The sequence below is a fragment of the Ailuropoda melanoleuca genome, chromosome 16 (genome assembly GCF_002007445.2).
Source record: "Ailuropoda melanoleuca isolate Jingjing chromosome 16, ASM200744v2, whole genome shotgun sequence".
NCBI lineage: Eukaryota > Metazoa > Chordata > Mammalia > Carnivora > Ursidae > Ailuropoda > Ailuropoda melanoleuca.
Genome location: NC_048233.1, coordinates 66,648,588 through 66,674,025, shown reverse-complemented (window position 1 = coordinate 66,674,025; position 25,438 = coordinate 66,648,588). Strand labels below are relative to the sequence as shown.

The window sequence follows — 25,438 nt, the reverse complement described above, 5'->3', positions numbered from 1 at the left end:
GGAGGGGGAGAGTGAGTGAGGTAGTGGAGGGTTGCTAAGAACACTGCTGGAGTAACCAACCAGCACTACAAAAGATCAGATAAGTGAGGTGGAGATGGTCTTGGGACTTCTCCTCCTGGGCTTCTTCCCCTTTTACAGCCACAGTCCCCGGGCAAAATCAGCCCCAGGGCAAAGATAAGCAATGGTAGCAGGGTGGAGTGAGATACATGTAGAAATGCTTGGAAACAGGAGTTAATCTGAGGAATGAAACAGTTCCTCAAACTCCATCAAAGTTAGAGGCAAGAAGACTTCCCATGGCTGCCTGTCATTTCTCAGTGCACTGTTCTAAAAGAGGGGGAATGGTTTCCCTTCTCCCTACTTATCCTTTAAGTCTAGCACAACCTAAATCTACTATTGACTAAGGAAAATACTATGTCCCAGCACACTACTGTAATAGTCTATTGACTTAAAAACCCGAAAAAGCACAGTGATGTCTGGGAGGAACAGATGCTCTGTAAGGACAAGTTCTATTTATTCTCATAATCACTCCATGTACGCCTCTGCCATTTCCAATAAAACACCCACGTTATTTGACAGATAAACAAATGAAACTTCTTCAAAATAAAAAGCAATATATAACAAAGTCCCAGCTTCTGATGCTGATGTTGAACTGTTGTTGGGGTCTCAGATCTAACAAAATATCTTGTTCAGCCTTTTAAAACTTCCGTAAACAAAAAGCTTTCATTTTAAAAATACAAGAAGATTCAGAAAAGAACCTGTTCTCTGTGATGGAACCTACAGTTCAAGCCTCCTTCCTGAACCTTGAAAGTAGTTTCATGGGAAATATATACTCTATCATTCCAAAGACCCAGAAGTGCTTCTCATAAAGGCTTTTATCATTTTTTGAAAAAACAGCAAAAAATAAATCTCTTGGCAGAATAAGATAGGAAAAAAGTTCTTTTTCAATATGATAATGTCAAAATGGCAGATGCTGGCACAGCCCAGAATCCAAAGTGGCCTAAAGCCTGATCAGACAGCCAGCTGCTGCCTCCCAGAGTTATCCTGGTGGCAATCCAAACGTGCCACCCAAGTGTCCATCTCATCTCCTTCTGTTTCTGTGTTCCATCAAGTCCTTTTCCCCCTTTCATCTTATCCCTAATGTTCCTTGCTTTGAAGTAAGTGTCAGACATAATACACTTTAGAAATCTAGCAGCAATATTTCAGAGAACAAGTAGGTTACTGAGACCTGAAAGAGTTTCTTTGGACATTTCTGAGTCAAAACTTCAATGCGGATGAAACAAAGGCTTTTTGTTGTGTTTTTTTTTTTCCTCCTTGCATTATTCTAAAGCAATGGAATTTCAATTTTCTTTTGATACCAAACAGAAAAGCTTCCAACAGATCTCCCTTACAAGGCCACCAACTAGACCTACCATGTCTAATTTCAGGCCAAGGAAAAAGATTTCACTCCTTGAAAAGGTGGAAACCACAGATACCTCGATAAATTAAACACTAATCACATATTGATTGTATATCTTCCAGATGAAAGTGATTGCTTTCAGAGAACTCCATTTTGAAAAAAGACATTTTAAAAACTCAAATTCGTCCATACAAAAGCCAGACTAGACTAGAGCCCATGTGCTGAGAAGCTTCACCACCCCTGGCAGGAGAGTTTTCACAGATCATCACAACCAGCATCGGAATTCATGACCAAATCCTGACAGCAACCACGAGTATCTTTACTTCTGCACTATGGTCAACAGCAATATAAATCAAGAACATGTTCTCAGTTGAGAAGAGATATTGACTATGTTGCTAGAAGGAAAGAAAAATTCATGGGGGGAAATTCTGTGCAACACTGGGTAGTTGCAAAAAGCCTTCTGCAAAGAGAATACCCCTATTCTCTTTATAAGCAATCATGCTTATAACAAGGTTGGGTACTTTGAAAGTCAGGGGTGATTTTCACATTGTATTCCTAGCCTAGAGCAATGTTTCTCTGGACAATAATATTTGCTCTTGATTTGTCCAGCCAAACTACTTCACTCCACTGCTTCTTGATCACATGCTCCTTGCTGTCTGGCCTCCCCTGGAGCAATAGTAGTTAGGATTAAATAAGCAATTTAAAAACCAATCAATCATAAATCAGAATAAATCCAAAGAAGCTAAATTCAGCAGACAAATGTTTTGTCTAAATTCCCTTTGCAGTGCTCTGAATTCCAACTGTTTTATGTTCTTCATTGAAAGGGCACAGGGAGGAGAGGATTACCTCAGCCTGGCCAGTCAGGAATAATTGTGCTTTCCCCGAGGCTGGATGATAATTGACTCATTATTCACAGTCATAGCTCTCAAGCTGCCAAGACACAAATGCACAACCCTGGCCTGGAAAAACGTGTGTCAAAGCCCAAGATGAGGGACACAACAGCAGTAAGTTGAAATTTTTGAAACATCCAGTTTTAGGTACTCACAGAGAGAAAAATGTGAAGAGTGTGTAAAGTGGCTGAAAGTTGATTTATGGGAAGAAAATCTGAGTGGCAGTTGAGTTATGCAATCCATTCAATCTGAAAAGTTATATTCCCAGCATCAACTATATGCAAGGTGACGAAGATGGGCAAGACCCAGTCCCTGCCCTTACAGAGTTTACAAACTAAGAAGTTAAGCCAAGTATGCCAACCACCAAAAGAGAACACAACTATGGCAGACAATGGAAGGGAGTCCAAAGTAAGAGAATGGCAAAATCACAATAGGTTTGGGAGAATCACAAAAGGCTTCACATAGGCATGGAGTATCTGAGCTGGGCTTTGAAAGACAGCAAAATTTCAATGGGTGAGCACTACTGAGGTTATCCCACAGAGGGAAAATGACATGAGCAAAGCCCCTGAGGAAGAGTCACAAAGTATTTAAGAAAGATGGGAGCACACGTTCGGTGACACGTGGAAGGGCTGATATTTGGAAGGCCTGACCAAAACTCTATAGTTTACCTAGGCCCTTGGGGGTCACAATTACAGCTGTGCTCTAAGGCGAGGAAATGGGAAGAATGGAGCAGAGTAGCTGAGACACTGGAGTCAGCAGTAGAAAGCAGAGGTAGTAATCCAGGTAAGAACTAAAGGGACCCTCAGCAAAGGATTTCAGAAAGGACAAAAGAGCTCTCAAAGGGAGTTCTTCTTTTGTCTCTAAGACAGAAATGAAGACACTATCTCCAAGTGGTTATACTTCCTCCTTCTAGATAACTCAGAATATCCACCTTATCTTCCCACTGCAATCTGTACTATTCTTTTAATTTAATTTGGCACACCCTAAGTTACTTTAAAAAAAAAAACAACAATCCCTGTGAAGATGGAAGTAGATAATACAACATGCTTGCAACCTGTGAAACGGATTACACTTTGGTGCAAAGAGGCTACACATGTCACCCCATGAGATAAGCTCACCTTCCCAACGAATTTAGCCAAGGCCATAGAAAGAAGGTGGCCCGCAGTTGCAGCAGATCCCACACATTTGAGCACAGCTTTACTTAGCTCCCAGAATCCTTAACGGCTGCTGCTGACACTGTCTACGCAAGGTAGGATCTCGCTGAATCCAAGAAGTTCCTTTCTTTTTGTATCACAATCCTTACCTACTTAAAACTTTCAAGTCTATGCACACATACTTTATTTTCTTAGTAGGAAATATTAGGAGAGACAAACAGGACTCTCCTCGTTCTTAAGCCAAATCCAGAGTCACAAGGCCATATACTCACCTAGTGAAGAACTTACAATAAAAATCTGAGTATCCATGAATAGTAGCTCTACCTCTCCATTACTGAGGTATAATTTACAAAATTCACTTATTTTAAATGTACAATTCAATGATTTTTTGTCAACATACAGTTGTGCAACCATCACCACAATTAAATCTTTAGGTCATTTCCATCACCAAAAAGGTCTTTGGGGCTCATTTGCAGGCACTCCCTGTTCCTACATACAACTGCAGGCAAACCACACCACTCATCTACTTTTTATAACTATAGATCTGCCTTTTCTAGACATTCCATATAAATGTAATCATACAATATGTGGTCTTTGTGCCTGACTTCTTCACTTAGCATAACATCTTAGAGCTTCACCCATGTTGCAGCATGTATCAGTACTTCACTCCTTTTTATCACTGTCTGGATAGATCCCATTTTGTTTCCACCAGTGAATGGACATTTGGGTGGTTTCCACATTTTGTACCCCTTGATTCTGATGTTGAGTTTGATCCAAGGACCACCATTGCTAACCCAATTCAAGCAGTGCCACAACAGGATGAAACCAAAACAAAAGGCAAGGTCAGAGTTTCAACTTCCCTCCACACCCAGACAATGGGAAGAATGCACATACTCAAGGCTAAAACTCTCTGATCATCTTATCTCCTCACGTGGTCACAGCCTTAGCACGAGGCCACTCTATTACATGGTCCTGTTTTCTTCAAATTTATCTGAAATCACCTGAAACTATCTTTCTTATTATTCACTGTCTACCTCTTCCAACTAAAATGTAAGCAGGGACCTCTCTGGCAGGAAATTATTCACGGTTCCTGAAAGGCAAAATATCCATTCTCCACTCCAAAGGGCATGTAACATTTAAGACTGAACACAGAGTGATAATAAACCCGTCAACCGGTGAGTTCACTGTGTGCTAAGCTGAAAGACTCGAGGAGTTAAGAAAGTTACAAGACATGGCTTCTGCCTGTGAGAAACATATAATTTATTGTCTTAAAACTTTTACTCACTCAAAGGCACAACATTTTGCATATCTTTCAGCCAGCATTTCCATGTCTAAGAATTTGTCCAAAAGAAATAATTAAGTATGTGGGGAAAGATTTCACTACAAAGCCAAAAATGTCTAATCTATTCCCTTGAAAATTTTTACTTAATCAAGGCCTTAAATTTCTGCATATCTTTGAATTTCCATGTGTAAAAATTTATCCAAGGGACATAAATAAGAAGGGTACAAAGATGTAGCTATTGAAAAAATAATTAAATAAGGCCAACGGCATTACTAGGACTACAAGGCTATCCATAGCCACGCATCATCTGCCCCACGACCTCCATACTCTCTGACCTCAGCTCCCCATCTCACCCTTGCTCCTTCCACTCTTGGCCACACTGACCTCCTCACTGCTCCTCAACCAGGCCAAGCGCTGCTGTCACCAGGCCACCACACTGGTTGTTCCCTTGGCCTCGAATGCCTTTCCTTCAAGAATCCACAGGCTTTCCTCCATCAGCTCCTTCCAATTTTCATTCACATTTTACCTTCCCAAGGAGGCCTTATCGCATCACTCTACATAAAAATGCAACCCTATATCCCCCACCAGCACTCATGATCCCCACATCCTGCTCTGTATATTTTTTTCCTTTACCAGAGCAGTTACCATCTTCTAACACAAATATTTTTCTTATTTATTATGTTTACTGTTTCTTGCTCTCTCCCCCTTCTAGGATGCAAATTCCCTGAAGGTAATGACCTTTGTCTCTTTTGGTCATTTATGTGAGCAGTACTTGGCACACAGTAGGTGTTCAATAAACATTTACTGAATGAATGAGGATGTGCAATGTAACATCATTTAAAATAGCCAAAAATTGGAAATAACTAAATGGCCAACAAAAAAGAGAATGGTTAAATAAATTATAGCATATCCACACAGTTGAATACTATGCAGTCTTTAACAATTCTATTAAATTATCATACTTATTAATTGGGAAGTTCATAATACATTATGTGAAAAAGCAAGTTACAAGAAGTATGTATAATATGATATCACTTTTATAAAAATTATAATATATTTGCTGAATATATAAATGAATGAAATATCAAGTTGAGCCCTTACTATAATTTAGGTCCTGTTAATATAAATAAATAAACATAAATATGTATGTGTGGGTTTTGTATGTATAATTATTTAATCCTAATAAAACATCTGCAAGGTAGAGGTTATTATGTCCATTTTACATATGATAACACTGAAACTCAGAGATTTTAAAAACTTTCCCAAGAAGACCTCGTCAGGAAGCAGTGGAGCTCAGATTCAAATTCTGGTTGTCTCTAAGTCCCATGTTTGTAGCTAATAATTGTGTCTACACACAAACTAATAAAAGAGAACAATTCAGCAAGGATGTATACACCCACGGTTTATCTCTAAGACACAGGATTACAGTTTTATTAATTAGTTAACTGGATATAGCTTTAGCTGTATGAAACAGACACCTCAAGAAAGCATGGCTTAAATGGGATGGAAGTTTACTTCTCTCTCATGCACTAATAGAGATGCAGATAACCCATAATATTATGGTTATTCTGCTTCACAGAATCATTCTAGAACCCAGGCTCCTTCTTCCTTTCTGCTCTGCCATCCCTAGGGCACCACCCTTCTCCAACATGGTCCACGATGGTGCACAACACAATCTTGCTCCAGGCAAGAGGATAAAAAAAAGAGAAGAAAGTGTGTATCTCTGTTCCCTTCTGTCATTAGTGAAGGCATAGTTTAAGCTATTACGTCAAGGAGGTACCAAAACAGAGCAGCTCAAATAAGAATTTTGTTTCTCTCTCATGTAACAGGTTAGGGCAAGTGGGCAGGCTCTGTTCCATGTGATGGTCCAGGGATAGAGGCTGGAGGGAGGCTCTGCCATCCTCGGCACGTGGCTTCCATCTGTGTGTCTAAGGACTGCTCTGACAATTGCCTATTTTCCAGCCAGGGGACAAGGATTAAGAGTCTAGGACATGTTTCTTAAAGATATTACCTAGAAGTTACACATATCAGTTCCCCTCACTTCTTATTGGCACAAACTTAGGTAAACAGCTATACCCAGCTGCAAGGAGGCTGGAAAATGTTATCTTTATTCTGAGGGACCAGGGAGCAGCTACAAATGTTACTGCTATAGAAAGAGTGCATTTTTTGTTTTCCTGTCTGTGTGTGAGGGTATGTGTGTTCATGCCTCTTAATTTTCTAACTCTCCCACCATGAACAAAAAAATAAACTTATCTGTAGAGGTGAAAAACATTTTATCTAACCAAGTCTTTTTGAATCTTTAATTGAGGGAGAATACCTGTATGCATCTCCTTCCTTCTTAAAAAGTCATTCCTAGAAATACTAAGAAAAAATACATACACATACATAATATTTCACATTTACATTTTTTATATTATAGACTCAAGATTCTTTTAATATTCAACTTTGATGTCCCTCTTTTAAATCCCAGTTACCTAATCATAAAATTTTACACTTGAATAAGTCTCTAAAAGTACCTTCATGTATATAATATACAGCAAAAAAATGTACCAAAGGCACCAGGATTATTGGAGGCGCGTTTCCTAGAAGTACAGGCGACAAGATGCCTCTGGTCCCCCGACGCTGTTGCCTGTGCACTTGCCAATGGCGAAGTGCTCATAAAGAACACAGTTCTTCCGGCAATAACACAAGTAGCCAGATTTCCCTGTGATGGAGTAACTCTGGCCTGTACACACATGCTCTATAATCCTTCAGACTTGGGACAGAATGTATGCTGAACCAAAGCCCACCCTAAAATTCCATAAGCAAGTATACACTAGCCTCTGTATCAGAATCAGCAAGATCACGGTAAAATTATTCTTGTAATCCATCATTCTTTTTTACTGTCAAAATGCCTTTTAAATAATACAAAATGGTGACATTAAACAAAAAAATTATGGTTAAAGTAAAATAATGGTTCTTACCATCTGGGCAGGGGTTGCAGACAATTTCATGAAAGCTGTGGACCTTATTCCTAGGAAAATGCAATACATACAAAAGCAGAGAATTTTATGGAATACACACATCTCCCCATACCTCTCCTCGATCTCATTCAGGGCATATTTCCGAAAGTTGGTCCAGAAGTCAAAGGCTGCTGGTCCGTACACTAGCACTGCTGAACCAAAATTTGGGGACTGATTCCCCAAGAATCCACATTTTAATAAGCATCTCCCAGGCGATACTTAAGGTTAAGACTCCCAAGTAAAGATTCCTTAGAGTAGAATGTAAAAATTGAGAACTAAAAAGAGAGGGAGGTACAAGCTTCTCGTTATGGAATGAATAAGTCACAGGGATGAAAGGTATAGCACAGGGAATAGAGTCAATGGAATTTTAATAGTGTTGTATGGTGACAGATGGTAGCTACACGTGGCGAGCACACTACAATGTACAGAGTTGTTGAATCACTATGTTGTATACCTGAAACTAATGTAACATTATGTGTCAATTATACTTCAATTAAAAAAAAAGATGTAGTATCTGATATCTTTGTCAAAGTATATAAATACCTTTGCCTACAGGTTCTGTATAAACATACTATTTAGTCTATCCACCAGAGGCCAGTGTAGGATTATTCCCTGAACTGTGAAGTCTTACACTATACAATCGACACTATACATGGACACTACACATTATATACCATACAGAGTTGGTTTTGATTCCATCAAGGAACAAAATGTGGACAGTTAACACTGTAAATAATATTTTACTTCTTTTATATTGTAGACTCAAGATTTATTTAATATTTCACTTTGATGTTTCTCTTTTAAATCATAAATAGTCCCCATAAATAAAACTACACTGGAGTACATCTTTAAAACCTACCAAGTACCTTCATGTATATGTCATCGGATTCACATCACAACCTATGAGACACACTGAGCAGGCAGAATTACCCCTGATTTACAGATTCAGAGAAATTAAGTGGCAGGACTGCAGTGTCAAAGAATTAATAAATGCGTGGACCAGGTCTTCTGAATCCTAAGCTCAAATAGAACACCTTCCATTACACTGGCCCTGCTTGCAACAAAATGAGAAATGTAAGGGCAGTACACTAAACTCTTCATAAAACTAAATCCCATCAACCTAAAAATTTTTCCTTAATCCTGAGATCATGCCCTCCTTCTGCCTGCCCACACAATGATACATTGACTTAAGACAACCTCTTTTATTCATATAGGTTGGAGAAAGTCAGGGAAAGTGATTTTTTTCTATCCCTTTACAAATAAATGCTTTGTAGGAGTTTTCAAACTTTATAAGGTAGAATAACATCTTCTGCACAAATTTGTAATAATCCAGGACTCATTCATTGGCATAAAGCATTAAGGCAATGCAAGAACACACTTAAATTGTACATGTCTTTCACATTCCCTCATTTTTTTTTTTCAGGGCACTTCAGCTCATCCCTCATTAAAAAAAAAAAAAAAGAATGAAGTCAAAAAAGGAGCAAAAGCAGTCTGAAAAATCCACTGGTCTAATCATTCTGATTGCTCTTTTTTAAACTCATATAGAGGGTTTATTCTAATCTAAAACTGAGTCCCCCTTGGGGTGCCTGGGTGGCTCAGTCGTTAAGTGTCTACCTTCGGCTCAGGGCGTGATCCCAGCGTTCTGGGATCGAGCCCCACATCAGGCTCCTCCACTGGGAGCCTGCTTCTTCCTCTCCCACTCCCCATGCTTGTGTTCCCTCTCTCTCTGGCTGTCTCTCTCTCTCTGGTAAATAAATAAGTAAAATCTTAAAAAAAATAAATAAACTGAATCCCCCAGACCAAAGGCAATATTCTGCTTATTGTTTTATCAGCACTATGTGAAAAGTAGTTAGTATTAGCTTACCAACCCCTCTAACTATACAGTCTGTTCTATTGCTAGTGTGCCTTCACACATCTAGAGCATTTGAAACACAGAGCACACAGAAATAAGAATGACAATCAGACTAGGGACTCTGTCTCATTCATCTTATATTCCCAGATTTTAGCTCAATGCCTAAAATATAGTAGGAACATAGTCAATACTGAAAGGATCTCAACATTTGCAAGAAGAACAGCATTGACATTTTAATTGGGGACTAAGTGTAATACCCAGAAATTAGATGACTGGTTACAAGTCACACAAAGCATAATTGATGGAGAAGAGAAGGAAAATGTGGCACTTGATCCACAATCCCTTTTTTCTAATCAGCAATCCATGCACTATAAAACCAAATGCAAAGGCAGGCTAAGGCCAAAAAACACGTGAAAATGGTATGATTCTTCTCTGTGCTAAAGAAGCAGTGGGCTTCAAGGAGAATGAGCTAAGTGGTGCCACTTTATCTCATCTGGAAGGAATCCAAGTAGGAGGGGAAAAAAAAGACACTAACAATCTCAAACTAGACAGGCTGTGGTTTGATTTTCATACAAAGAAGATATGAGTTTGATTGCGATAAAGTTTCCTGTTTGCATCCCTTTGGGTTTAGCCGACCATTTCAAAGAAAATATTATTGTTCTACGGCTGAAAGATTCCAGATTTGAAAGCCACTCACATTTGAATACAGACCCATTCAACTGAATCAAAGGACATAGTCTTAAGACCACCTCAGTTTCAAGCTAAGTAATTTACTCTTTCTCTTCAAGTATAACAGTACATTTAACAATGATGAGTAGAAATAACGTCTCAAGTTAAAGACAAATGCATACAAAACAACTGTGCACGTACTCAATATTGTTTTCATCAGCCGCTTAAATGCTGATGTGACCATCTTAAAAGTTTATTTGGCCACTTAGCAGTTTTCTGCTTGTATTTTGTAAAAGTTCAAGATTCCATTTGCCTAAGAAAATTAACTTCTCTCATTTGTATCCACACACGAAATATATATAATATATACATGTTCAAAACATATAAAGAAAATCAAAGAAAACTGCTCTTTATTTGTATGCCGACCAAATTAAAAAGCTCATAATATTTTATTTCACTGAGAAATAAATTTATTGCAACAAAATACTATGCATTAGAACACTGCCAAAAATAAATTTAATGGTTATAATTCAAAATGTTGTAAATACTTAAACACATTTTCTCTCCTTTATCCAGTTACACCTGAACTACGGCAGGCACAGGAAACAAACGATTATCTATGGACCAAATATTCATGGGTAGAATATGAATTGTAATAACCGCAGCTGAACATTTACACTAATATATCTAAAACAAAATAGCTTCGTCAATTCAAAATGCATCATAATTTGAGGGGGGAAATTTCCTTCCACCACTGAACCAGCAGTTTTCTGTGTTTCCTAATTTGTCAATTTGTTCCCTAAATGTAGTGATTTAGTGATGACAAAAGGAATAGAGAAACAAATGAAAATTGCTTAATTACAGTTTACAGATGTTCCCCCAAAGAGAAAGAATAGGGGACTGCTTCTGGGGCAGTTTCTTCCATCAGGCTCTGCTACAAATGATTTCACTTCGTTCAACACTTTTCCCTCCTTCAGCCTTCTAGGTGATATTTGGTACTGTGTTTTGACAAAGAAGTCACATACATATGGCTACTGATAGAAAGACGATATTAAATCAATATAAAACCATGAACTTTTTTCTTTTTTTAATCTTTTCAGCAATACCAAAAAAAAAAAAAAAAAGAGTCAATGAAAAGCTTTGACAGGGCTTCCTTATTCTCTCCCTTGGGATTCCAGACTAATTAGTGGGGGTTTTTAATGGCCTGGTTGCTTTCATTAGCCAGTTCTCCTAGGATGCCTCCTACAACTTTCTCTTGAGGTTAACATTCCAATGGCCTATGTCTTAGGTCCAAGGAAAGTTACTGCTATTTGCTGGGCTGTTTTCCACCGTGCATGCACCTCACTGTTACACTCACGTTTGCAAACGTGCCTTCCAAGCTGCCTTTTTTTCCTCAGGGTGGCTAACGAAAAAAAAAAAAAAAAAAAAAAGGAAAAAAAAAAAAAAAAAAAAAAAAGGAGAAACAGAAAGACACTGCAAATGGCCTGTGAACTAAAAACACCACTCAATATTCAGTAGGGAATTAAAGTGACTGATAACAACTGCGCAGAAAATGTGGCGTGCGTGCCACCTGGAAGCAGAAAGCCGGGCCGTTCGTTTCCAGCTTCCCCTCTGGCAGGCAATCTGCCAGTTGCAAGGGTATCAAAACAATGTTAAGCCCGCTGGTCTCCGTCTAATACTCCACTGAAAACAACCGCAAAAGGCTACACAGCAAGGATTATTTTTTGTTGTGGTGTTTTCTTTTATGAGAGAAAGCTGTTTTTATGCTCCACTGAAATTCCTTTCCTGCTCTGAGATTGGTAAGAGGGCCAGCTGCTTTCTCTATTTTTTTCTCTGTGGTATTTTTCTACAGTAGGTCTTAAAGGCATCCTTCAGATTGGGAAAAGACTCTCTGTACCCCTATGGAAGTTTAAAGATGTGTTTTTCTGATGTTCCAATTCAAAATAGCTTTGGGGACCAAAATGATATGTCAACTTCGGAAGTGTGTTGTTTTATGTGCTGTCACCACTTTCGTTTTTAATTACATTTTCTAGAACTTGTCAAGTACCAGCAGTGATATTCCTTTGGCTGAACTGACAACTCAAAACTTATCAGTCTGGAAGCATAAAGCAAATCCCAGCCCAGGATCCTAAGCTCTTGACAGAACAGACGCTCAATAAGGAAAGAAACAAAAGCCTCCTGAAATGAGAACTGTGTACCTTTGAAAGAGTCCCTTGGCCTCTGTGGGCCTCGGCCTCTCCCGGGCAAGACATTTGTGACTCATCTTTGACTCTTTCTTCTCCCTAATCCTCTGTCACTCACTGGTTGCCAAGTGCCGTCAGGGTCTCATTAGCCTTCCCTGCTTTCCGTGTCCCCCTCTCCAGCCCTGGTCCGTACCCCCCCCAGGCGTATTTCTGCTCAGGTGCCTTGCTCGGCTCCCTAACTCCAATTATTTCTCCCGTTTCTCAAAACTAGTGGTACAGCCAAATTATTAGTTAAGAGCCTTATGAATGTAAAAATTCCTAGACCCCTCAGCATAGAGCCTCTCATTTAATAAGCCCAGGATAGTGTCTGGAAATTTTTAGTCTTACACAAGTGTTGTTTTAAGATTTTATTTATTTATTTATTTGAGAGAGAGAGCAAGCTAGAGAGAGAGAGAGAGAGAGAGCACAAGTTGGGGGGGGGGGTAGCAGAGAGAAAAGCAGCCTCCTTGCTGAGTAAGGAGCCTGATGTCAGACTCGCTCCCAGGACTCTGGGATCCTGACCTGAGCTGAAGGCAGATGCTTAACCGACTGAGCCACCTAGGCGCCCCTAGTCTTACACAAGTTTGACAGTACAAAAGTGTTTTCTGATATTCAGCCCAGTTTAAGAACTACTGATCTATAGCAGTGCTGCCCAGGAGAAATATAACATAAGCCACAGATGTGATTTTAAATTTTCAGGCAACCACATTTTTAAAAGTTTTAGAAAGTGAAGTTAATTTTAATAATGTATTTTACTTAATCCAATTTTCCAAAAATTGTCATTTCAAATGTAGTTAAAAAAATATTATTGAGATATTTTACATTCTGTTTTCATCCTAAGTCTTCAAAACCCTGGGCATATTTTGCATTTATAGCACATCTCAATTCAGATGTGAATTTTTTATCAGAAATATTTGATCTGTATTTGTAGTAGTCACTCCCTCTTCCACGAGGAATTTGTTCCAAGACCTTCAGTGGATGCCTGAAACTGCAGACAGTACCAAACCCTATCTATACTGGTTTTTTCTAGTACATACATACCTACGATAAAGTTTGATTTATAAATTAGGTACAGTAAGATTTTAACAACAGCTAATAATAAAGTGGAATAATTATAACAACATACTATAATAAAAGTTCTGTGAATGTGGTCCCTCTCTCAAAATCTTATACCGTATTCACCCTTTTTCTTCTTGTGATGATACAAGATGATAAAAAGCCTACTGGAAGAGATGGAGTGATGTGAATGAGGCAGGAACTGTGGTGTAGCATTGGGCTACTATGACCTGATGATAATTCAGAAGGAGGACTATCTGCTTCCACATCCTGGTTGACCACAGGTAACTAAAACCACAGAAAGTGAAACCACAGATGGGTGGTAGGGAACTACTCTATATCTCATAAAATTTACATTTGAAAAAGTTGATTTACATACCCAAGCTGTCCCAAATACATTTAAGTTTTCCAATAACTGAACTGAGTAGCAATATTTTTATTTAAGCTTAAACAAATTAAAATTAAATGAAATTTAAAACTCAGTGGGCAGCACTAGCCACATTTCAAGTACTCAACTGACAGCCACATGGGCTAGAAGCTCCATATTAGACAATGCGGACCTAATGATCACATCGTATGGTAACTGTACATTCCTGATATTTGCAATGGTGATAGAGGGTTGGCATAGCTCCTTAAAGAACTAAATGTGAATAAAGTAAAAAAAATATGGACTAAGCTCTCTCGTGATTAGAGTAATGTCAGAAGATTACTAAAATCTAAGAAAAACCAAAACCTACTTAGAGGTTTTGAAACTCTAAGAGTTTGGAACAATCAAAGGCCAGACCACCACCAGTTTATAAAGCCACAGGCATTGGCCATTTTTCCTGAATGTTCTACCTCAGGGAGAATTTAATTCTTATATTAACAAGTATAAAGGGAGAGGGAGGTTGAGTTGGTGGGATTTTTTTCAAAGATTTATTGAAAGAATAATAAAACGCTAAAAGCACAAAGTATTGCAAGCGAAATGAGAATAGCATAAAGAGAACTAGAAACGAAATCACACATCAAAATCAGAAACAAAATCTTTGATCTAGACATAAGAAAACAGGTTAAAGTAGATAAATATAGCAGTGCACAGAAAGCTGTTATGTGGTAATACAGAAACCAGTAGAATCACTTAGGAACTGGATCCTACGTGATTTAAGATTAAAAGGAGAGAATGAAAAACAAAGACTTATTTAACAGTTAATCATAAAATCACAGTAGATTCATTTCAATTTCCAAAATATTTTAAGTTAAACAGTTGGTAAAGTGGGTAACTTTAATGAAAATTAGTCATGTAGCCTGAAGAACAAAATCAGAACAATAAGAGTGTGTGTGTGTGTGTGTGTGTGTGTGTGTGTGTGAGAGAGAGAGAGAGAGAGAGAGAAAGATTGAGAATTGGATGTAATTACTGTAAACTCCCCCCTGAAGTTTCTACTATCTGTAACAAAATGGACTTGAAAAGATTGAATGTCCATTTCTAAGTCACTGGCTTGTTAAATATATAATTTCTGTGTGACCGCAATGTGAGTAGTAATTAACACTCTAAAAAATGGGAGCAGATGGCTCCCAAATCAGATCATGTGGTAACCTTGGTGTGGAAGGAAATTAGAAATAACTCTCACCCTTACTAAAACAAGGCTACCTCTCCCCCTCCACCATACAATATTTAAAGAACATGTATATTAGTACTAAAACAAATGGAAACATGATCCAAAGGACAATCAACAATGGAGGCATTTTTAAATCTTTCAATTTGGCTTTTATCTGTCAAAACTTCTTGCATTTTATTTTATTTTATTTTATTTATATCTTAGGACTCAAAGCAAGTTTTGATTCAGTGCTTACCACAGACTCACCATGGGCACCCTCTCCAATGGGTAGATTATACTGTGCTCCCCACCCAAGTAGGGGCTATATGGCCCCCCCATGAGCTCTCACAGAACTCTGCGCTTTTCTCCATTATGGTACTTATCACACCAGTATAATTTTTTTGTCTACTTATTTATCTTTCCTCCTCGACTATGAGTGCTTAAAAACACAAACTATATCTTATTTTTGGATCCTCAGCACCTAAAACAATACATAGACCATTAGGAGACACAGAATTAATGAATGAAAAAATGAATAAATGCATTAACAGAAAATCAAATACGTTTCACATCTGTGTTTTTATAACTTAAGCAAATGAGAGAAATACGTCAGACAAGGAGGGAAAAGCACGTTTTTCCTTTAGATGGATAGTTTAGAAAGACCTATAAATTAATCACCTTCACAAAGAAACTGAGATGCCAAAGTTAGAAACTTAGCCTCTTATCTTTACTCACAATAATATCAATAATATAATAATATCTTCACCAATAATGAATAAAACTAAAATCTGCACACTGATTTTGATTTTCTAATACAGATCTTATGACTTGGTCTTACTCTCTTGAACTGATGACACTACTGAGAATTCAATACATCAATATACAATTATATACTGTTTAAAACAAATAACTAATGTGTCTCTTTAAACATTTTGATAGAACACTGTATTTATTATCAAGTATGTACCATGGTTTAGGCGCGCCTGGGTGGCACAGCAGTTAAGCGTCTGCCTTCGGCTCAGGGCGTGATCCTGGCGTTATGGGATCGAGCCCCACATCAGGCTCCTCCGCTATAAGCCTGCTTCTTCCTCTCCCACTCCCCCTGCTTGTGTTCCCTCTCTCTCTGGCTGTCTCTATCTCTGTCAAATAAATAAATAAAACAATTAAAAAAAAAAAAAGTATGTACCATGGTTTAAAAAACCAGAGTTGCTTTAAAAAAAAAAAACAAACCTGCAAAACATGATCAACATCAAAGTACTGGAGCAAGAATTTGCTACAATATTTACAGCTTCCAATGATTTTCCAACAGTCTGAAGCAGTAATGTGAATTTCTTTCAATCAGGCTATAGTTGAATTTTTTCCGGGGAAATATTTTTAATAGGATTACTGACCCTTTTAACACTCTTGGAAAGAAAATGAATCCTATAAGCATTCCGGCATATAACTATTATAAAAATAAATAGAACAGTCAATCAGGGGAAATCGTAATAGACTTGAGAAACCAAACTTAAGAAATGTAAGTGAGCGTGCGTGGTGATAACCATTTTCACGGAGAGAGGATTCTATATATCAGCGAAATAACCGAGCACACCAAGACAGATGAAGGGCTGGAAAGAAGGGGGAAAGTTTCAAGAAACAGCTTTCATGTCTTCCTTAAAACAGAACTAACCACATTCACTTCGACCAATTCTGCAGGCTATCACTCGACTCCTAGGCTGTCCCTAAGTGCTGTTTGATTTTTCAGAAGGTACTTAAATGTTTCAGGGGGAACAAGGACGCTTACTGATTTAAGACACATTTTTGCACTCACAATTCTTTGTGCTTTAAGAGGAATTTTTTCAGGTCATTAGTTTATAATGTGAACTGGCGCCTAGGGATATTTTGAAAGGAGGGAGAAAAAAAAGCGTGTGCTTGGAGATGCAGTTTATGTGACTTGCATCATCATTTATTTCAGCTCAATTTGGGGCCCAAAAGTGAACTCGCAATGAAGCCACCACATCTGCAACAGTTTCTTTCTCAGCATGTGATGACCTTACAGCAATCTGAAAACAGAATATACCCCTTACCCTCAAAACAAAAACATTATAACCTCTTTAAAATATTCAAGTGCTTGCAAGAAGTTCTTACTTTTTCAGAGTATGAACATAAAGTCAGCTTTACAAGTAATTTCCAAAATAATTTGGATTATCAAAATGCCATTGGCATTCAGAATGTATTAATCCTGCTAGTTTTAGTCTTGTTTCCAAAACTCCACCCCAACCATTCACACTGCTCTGTTAGGTACAGAGAGCATGGAACAAAATCATTAGGCTTAGAGAGACCAAACATCTTCCCAAACCCAAGTCCATAGGCCAAAAGATGATTTGGTCATTAATCAAGATTAATTTGATCCACATATCCTTTTTTTTTTAAAGATTTTATTTATTTATTTGACAGAGAGAGAGACAGCCAGAGAGAGAGAGAACACAAGCAGGGGGAGTGGGAGAGGAAAAAGCAAGCTCCCAATGGAGGAGCCTGACGTGGGGCTCGATCCCGTAACGCCAGGATCACGTCCTGAGCTGAAGGCAGACGCTTAACGACTGAGCCACCCAGGCACCCCTGATCCACATATCCTGTCAAAACAGATCATTCACAGCCCCAAAGTAAACTAACTATTTCCTAATTTTTCCATTAAGTGTAAACAAAAACATAGTCCACAGCTTAAAATTGTAAATAAAACAAATATCTATATTCCAACTGTCTTGCAAAAGAAACGGTAGAATCACTTTTCCTTTTCTTCATTGTAAATACCCTTCTTACACATTTGTTAAGGACACATGAACCATGTCTTGAAATCATCAGGTCAAGTATCTTGAAAATGTCATCACCCCAGGAGATTATGAAACTCCCTGTTCTCAATCGGGCACACATTTAAATCACCAGAGAAATTTTTACAAAGTACGGATTTCTGGGCCCCACCTAAGATTCAGAGGGAGCCCCAGAATCACCATGCTCTAAAATACCCTCCAGTGAGTCCAAAGTGCAGTAAGGTGGAGAACCAACTGCCTCACAAATGTGGATCAATGACCCACAAAGGACCAAATTGAGAGCAAGCCAGTAGCAGGCCGTTTGAAGCAGAACCCAGAACAAACTCAAATGCCTACAGGTGCCACTTGGGTCAATGAAGCAGGCAAGGTGTATATACACATTTTTAGAATGTGTGAGTGCCAGAGGGTGTGATAAACAGGGGTCTCACAGGACAAGGGTTCCCAAGCTCTAGCTGCTATTGCCATCAGGGAAATAAGAGGTAACAGGTCTTCTCTCTTAATCAGAAAAAACAAAACAAAATAAAACCGTGAGTTGATATTTTTATGTAAAATTTCCCAACTTTTCAATGTTGGCTCAATTGAAAAAACACAAGACACACAATGAAACACACAACATGGGCCTTAGGCTTCAGTTAATCATCTCCCATCTTAAGGTTTGTTTCCATTCTACAGAAATTCTAGCATCATCGTCACATCAAGGCCAACAACACAATATCTAGCGTTCATTAAGTATTTATGTGTTAGCCACTATGCTCAGAGTTTGACTTGGATTACCTCAATTAACCTTCATCAACCTCTAAGGTACTATTATTACCCCCCTTTACTCAAGCCCCTCCCCCAAGGTCACATACCCAGCAAGTAGGAATGCCAGGATTCAAATGGATACCGTGAACTCTACAGCCTATACTATATGCTTTATGTCTTAAAAGTTTTAAGTACGCTTTAAAAAACCTCCACTCTTGGGGCGCCTGGGTGGCACAGCGGTTAAGCATCTGCCTTTGGCTCAGGGTATGATCCCGGCGTTATGGGATCGAGCCCCACATCAGGCTCTTCTGCTATGAGCCTGCTTCTTCCTCTCCCACTCCCCCTGCTTGTGTTTCCTCTCTCGCTGGCTGTCTCTATCTCTGTTGAATAAATAAATAAAATCTTTTAAAAAAATAAAAAATAAAAAACCTCCACTCTTTGCAGTTACATTTCTTCAAAAATAAAGGAATTATACAAAATGATTTCTCAGGTCCCTTTTAATTCTCAAATGCAATGGCTCTGACTCCATAATACAACTCCTGGTTATATAAAAATGTTGGTTATTTACATGCATCGGTCTTGAACACCTGATTAGCTGATCAAAAGAAAGAAATGAATGGATGCTTATTGCACAGTCTTTTTGAAAAGGCAGCAAAGACATAAAATTATAATAAAATTCTTTATCTCTACTTCTGTAGAAAGTTGACTTCATTTTACCTTTTGAAAGATGAGTAAAAGTGCTCAGAAATTCTTCATACGTTTGTTCATGGCAATTAACAAATTTATCCAAGACTTCTTCAATTAATTGATCTTCATCCATGATGTCCAATTCTGATATCTGGGCAGGCATTCCTATTCACGAGGCCACTTTATCTAGGAGAAAAAGAAAAACGTGAGCTAGAGACTTGTGCAGTACCAGCCTCTTTGAAAATGCTGTAGAAATCTGAAGAAATTCAAAGTTTCAAGGTGAGATGGACTTCAAAGAGTATGTCAACCACCCATCTAATGACAACGATAATAGCTACTATTTATTAGCTACTTATTTAGCACTTAATACGTATCAAGTGCTGTTCTGAGAACGCTAATGTTAACTTCGTAACAATCCGAGCTCAGGTCACAGAGCCAGTAGGTAGAAGTAACAGAGCTGGATCCTAGAATCCACGCCCTTAAGCGCTTCACTATGCTTTTCACTCTATCCACTGCCTGACGCTCGGCCCCCACCGTGTACTATTGTACTATTGCTGCCGAACAATTGGCTTGTCTGTGCTTCAACACATCCAGGGACTAGGAACTCCGAACAGTCCAAAGAAACCTGTGGATAGCTCTATCAAAGACCTCTTTTAAATCTCTCTCCCTGTGCATTTCCCCAACTGGTCCCTGAGCCCCTGAGATCATACTGAATCATGTCAATCCTTCTCATACAGGACATCTTCCCAAATATTTGAACGAGCCTATGCTGTCCCTTCTCAATTTTATCTTACTCGCTTAAATTTCTTTTCCAAAACCCAGTTCAGAATTCAGTTTCTCTCTGAAGGCTTTAGCCTTCTATCTCCCATCACCACAGAGAGCTAATCATAATTTCTCTGTGCTGCCTTTGTATTGTGGCTACTGTTCCATTTATCATATTGTATTGGAAATAGCTGTGTACACGTCCGTGTCCTATTAGACACAAAGCCCATGAAAGGCAGGGCCCCTGTCCTTTCACCTTGTATCCCGAACGTTTAACAGCTTAGGATATGGCATACAGCTGGCAGCCAATCGATATGAAGCTAAAATTATTCATTTGAGCAGGTACCATAGTCAAATACTGCTAGAAGCTGGCAAAACTTTCAACTAAACTTGCCCAATTATCTCACCTGTGCCTTACGTGACATAGCTTCAAGTGTTTCCATCCTCCTGCTCAATTCACCTGGAAATGATTTCACACTGCCCGCATCTCCCTTTAAAATATCCCAACCGAAAATGAAGCCAAGACCCCAGATATGGTCTGGATCCAGTGAGACTGGGCTCTCACATTCTAAATATTGCACCCCCGCTATTCACATTGCTGCTAGCCTCTTCACATTGTCAGTTCATTTAACATACTGCTAAATGCCTGTCAGCTAAGACACAATGCCTCCATCCTTGCAGTTTGAACTTTGTTTTTCCTTGTGATATTTCATCTTGTTAAATTCCATTCATTCTCTATGAAATATCATTCTTGCATGGCTTTGAGAAATTTACCATCTACAGAAAGCTGAAGAGTAATTACTGCCTAAGTAGTCAGTATAATTCATAGGGGATTATAAAAAGGAGGGGGTTCTCAAATACTGTACAGCAGGAAAAGAAAGCACCAAGCTTCTTCTATTTTTCCAAAACAAGAGTAAAATTTTGTTACCTGTTATTAACTTTATCTATTTGGTATTTCCCAAAAGTTCGGAAAGACACAAAAATGTTTTCATAAGATGATGCCCAACGTCATTTGGGGGCAAGACCTGATCTGAATTAACATGGAAGTATTTATGGCTTTTATTTATTCTACTCAGTGTGACTACTCATACGTTTCCCTGAAGGAATATTAACGGGCTTGCTTCTGAGGTGCTTTCCCAGACCCCCTGGAGATTTTGTGTCATATGTGGTATTATCCCTGATTACCTTTCTAAACTCCAAAAAATTCTGAATTCTGAAACACATCTGACCCTAAGGGTTTTCAATAAGGAACTGTGAAATCTACACACACGTCACAGGATTGCTATGAGGATCAAATGGGCACACGTGGCCCCTCAGAAATGTCAGCCATGATGATCGTGATGGTAACAGATCAGCCTCGGTACTCTGTCCTTTGCCTACACAAAGACCTGCTTTGACTGTGACCCCTCTGACTCTGAAGGCACGGATGTCACCTGAAGATAAACAAGATAAGCCCTCATGCTTTACACCCCTAGATAAAAACATGGCGTTGTAGAAGACCGAAAACCACAAAAAATAAAATGGAAATAAAATGAAAATTTTCAGTGTAGCTGTAGATGAACTCAAAATGAACAAAACTGTTTCAAACTCTTTGTACTTGAAAATTAAATACAGGAAAAAGCATCAGTTAGAGTTTATGCAAATTTACCTGTAACACTGCCAGGCTTCAGCAAGCCGAAGTTTAATAAATTATGCTGCAGTTGCTAGATAAAAAATAATAAATAAATTCAAAGGTGGCTTTTATTTCACTCTCAGGACATGTACTTAATTACAAGAATGTTAATGTCAATCAGCTTTTCCAGAATTGGACCCCAGCAAAATTCCAACTCTGAACGACATCAATCTCTTCCTCAAACTATCTTGGGTAATCTACTTCAGCGAGCAAAATACCAAACAGAAGCAGCCAGGTTGTGTTTTAAATTGCTGTAAATGTCTCCTTGTGGATGCTTTAAAAGTGATAATAGAAATTCTTTTAAACTTCCTTTCCAATTCTCAAAGTGGTATTTTTTGAGGTTTTAGCCTTAACACATCCCAGTTTTACTAAAGGGAAATAATTAACAGGCTATGCACAGCACATATTCAAACTCCTTCAAGGCCTTTAATTTTATTTATGTGGTTATCATCATACAGGAGAGGAAATGTTTTTTATTGACTTTTTTAAGACTTTTGGAAAATCCAGTTTCATAAACTGTCATTATTTGAAGAGTTTAACAAATACCCACCTGCAAATTCAGAACTTTCCTTATCTATAAAAATACAAATAACCCTAATGCTAAAAGTCCCTAGGGACTGACAGAGCAGATAATCACTTACCAGAGAGTGAAGTGGTTTATGCAAATCCTAGTGGTTTTCTACAAGGAAGCAATGCTTTTTCTGTTGCCATTCATGTATATTTGTTTTTATCATGAAGTATTTTTTCTAAAAGAAAAAAAAAAGGGAGACAGGGACACTTGCCCATAATAGGGTTCTTTGTTTTGGTTTGGTTTTTATGTTTTAAGGCTTAGAGCTCTGCATGAAAGACCCAGAACACACTGTGACGGTAAGTAAATGTGTAGGAACATTGACCAGTAAATCACACACAACACTTTCACAATCACAGCAGCTAGAAGGAAAAACAGGGAGGATGTTTTGCTCTGCTTGGACTACTAAATTTCACAGGAAGACCACAGGCTTGGTTCTCCTCCTCTCCAGTCACTGAGAGACGGAGAGAAAAATCACATAACCTTCCTGGAGTCCTATTTTCTACCACTGAATAATGAAACTAACAACCACCCAAACCAGTTAGTGTTCTGTGCTCTCTGAAAGGACATTATTATGAAATATGGCATGTGGAATTCTCACCATGGATTTAGCACATCTTTGATGTTTATCTTCAGATCTCTGCTTAATGCAACTCCCTAAACAAAAAGCAACTTTCAGAGGCAAGAGTGGTTAAATCTTCGGAAACAAGTTGCCATGAGCTAGTCTCCTCTCAAAGCGTGTAACCTGCTGTTTAACAGCACAGAGAGTTGTGTGTTGGTAAAAATAGGGTTGTCTTTTTTAAACTGTGAGGTTTACTGCTGATATTCTAAAATAATAAATAACACATTTTTAAAGAGTTGTGCAGAGGCTGTCAAAATCCACTTTCTCAAATTTTCATAGTTCTGCTCAACAAGAAACTCCTGCTGTGCTGAATGGTAGGACGGAATATTATCAAAAGAATTCACCTTGCCTACGGAAATGAAACCAGCAACCTTGGTACTTCACAGGCTGGGTGTCCTTTTATATTTTGGAAAATGGGCACATCTCCAAGAGACCAAATTATATGGCAAGTGTACAGATTTATTTATGTGATAGAAGAGACCCAGTATAAACTGATTTCCTCTTCCTTGACTGAACTACACCTATTTTGCATACTCTAGTATTTTTCATGTCTTCTAGATCATATTAAAAAGAGAGAAAGAAATCCAATGACTGAAACTGTCACAGATTCTCAGGGTTGAGAGAAAGCTGAAGGTCATCTAGTCCGGTGATAGAGAATAAGTAAATAAATCTGGGAAAGAAACTTTAGGGAGCGTTTTTGTTAAGTAATGACTATTGATGAGGAACAGTAATGTGGTTCTCATATCAAAAGTAGTAATGACATGCTTTTGACTATGAATATCAAGGCACACACGAAATCAGCAGGAAATTAAGGAAAAGGCAACAATCTCACCCAGATGGGTATATCCAGGCCTCCAACTACACTCTGTACCCCATAACATACAAAACACCTTGAGGCAAAGCAAGGCAAAGCGTGTGTGTGTGTGTGTGTGTGTGTGTGTGTGCACGGTAACTCCTCTACTGTGCTTTATCAGGATGAGATAAAAACATACAATTCTAGTATCAAAGAATACGCTGCACTTCAAGTTGTAAACTTCTCCCAGTGAACCTTTCCTAATACTTCAGGCACAGAATTCTTCACTGTCACCAAAAAGTTGATGGCATAAGCATCTAGACCTCTATATAAAGACTTCCCCAGGGTACCTGGGTGGCTCAGTCAGTTAAGTGTCCGACTCTTGATTTCGGCTCAGGTCATGATCTCAGGGTTGTCAGATTGAGCCCTGCTTAAGATTCTCTCTCTCTTTCTCCTTCTGTCCCTCCCCTCTTCCTCTCCCCCCCTTTCCCTCTCTGAAAAAAACAACAAAAAAATAACAAAAAACACTTCCTCTAGGTACACTTCTCTTTTTTTAATAATAATTTTTTATTATATTATGTTAGTCACCATACAGTACTTCCTTAGTTTTTGATGTAAAGTTCCATGATTCATTACTTGCATATAACACCCGGTGCACCACGCAATACGTGCCCTCCTTAATACCCATCACTGGCCTATCCCATTCCCCCATCCCCCTCCCCTCTGAAGCCCTCAGTTTGTTTCCCAGAGTCCATAGTCTCTCACAGATCATTTCTGCAGTGAATTTTAAAGGAAACACTCGAAGTTGGGAAAAGTTTAGGGATTACTATTAACTACATAACTTACAAAGCCAGAAGCTGTACTGTCATCCATGCGAAGGTTTTAGTAGTAGGCATGTCTCAGCTATATTTTTTTCCTTGACAAAATCTCACCGTGAGGAAGAATAAAAGGAGATACCCATTCTAAAAACTGCATCTAATAAAAAATGTGGGCTAAGTACGTGCTTACCATGAACACAGATACCACAAAAGCTGCCTTAACAGAAACAGATCTAGTTCCTTTCCTAAAGAGGATTATAATCTATGCATTCTATACAGGACTCCATCTTTGGAACAGGAATGACTCTGATGACTCACGTGGTGATTATTTTTAAATTAGAGCAATATGGAATGGAGTGAAAGTATTTTCAAATGAAGGCTGTAATAGGAGTAGGAACAATAAAAACATCTCAAGGCAAAATAGTGGATTTTATAAAAGAAACACGAAAAAATATATACTCTTTAAGACACAGGACTAGGCAAAGAGTTCATAGGCTTGATACCAAAAGCATGCTCTATAAGAAAAAAAGTGATAAGTTAAACCACATCAAAATTAAAAACTTTAGGGGCGCCTGGGTGGCACAGCGGTTAAGCGTCTGCCTTCGGCTCAGGGCGTGATCCCGGCGTTATGGGATCGCCCCACATCAGGCTCCTCCGCTATGAGCCTGCTTCTTCCTCTCCCACTCCCCCTGCTTGTGTTCCCTCTCTCGCTGGCTGTCTCTATCTCTGTCAAATAAATAAATAAAATCTTTAAAAAAAAATTAAAAACTTTATTCTGTGAAAGATCCTGTTAAGAAGATCTTTCTAAGGGGCGCCTGGGTGGCACAGCGGTTAAGCGTCTGCCTTCGGCTCAGGGCGTGATCCCAGC

The 25,438-nt window shown here is 38.6% G+C and overlaps 1 protein-coding gene across 8 annotated transcripts in view; it reads right to left on the bottom strand.

The window, feature by feature from the left end:
• Positions 1 to 25,438, bottom strand: part of IFTAP (intraflagellar transport associated protein) — a 65,952-nt gene that overhangs the window by 28,691 nt on the left and 11,823 nt on the right. For 4 of the 8 annotated variants that reach the window (XR_004621292.1, XM_002926500.4, XM_019807242.2 and 1 more), the window contains one exon: positions 19,366 to 19,521. Coding sequence is in view for 7 of the 8 variants with exons in the window: in XM_002926500.4 (XP_002926546.1) it covers positions 19,366 to 19,498 (133 nt within the window). In the remaining variant the exon portion in view is untranslated. Of the gene's footprint in view, positions 1 to 19,365; positions 19,522 to 21,745; positions 21,801 to 22,410; positions 22,516 to 25,438 lie in introns of all 8 variants that reach the window. The other 4 variants (XM_034645410.1, XM_019807241.2, XM_034645411.1 and 1 more) reach the window with 2 other exon arrangements.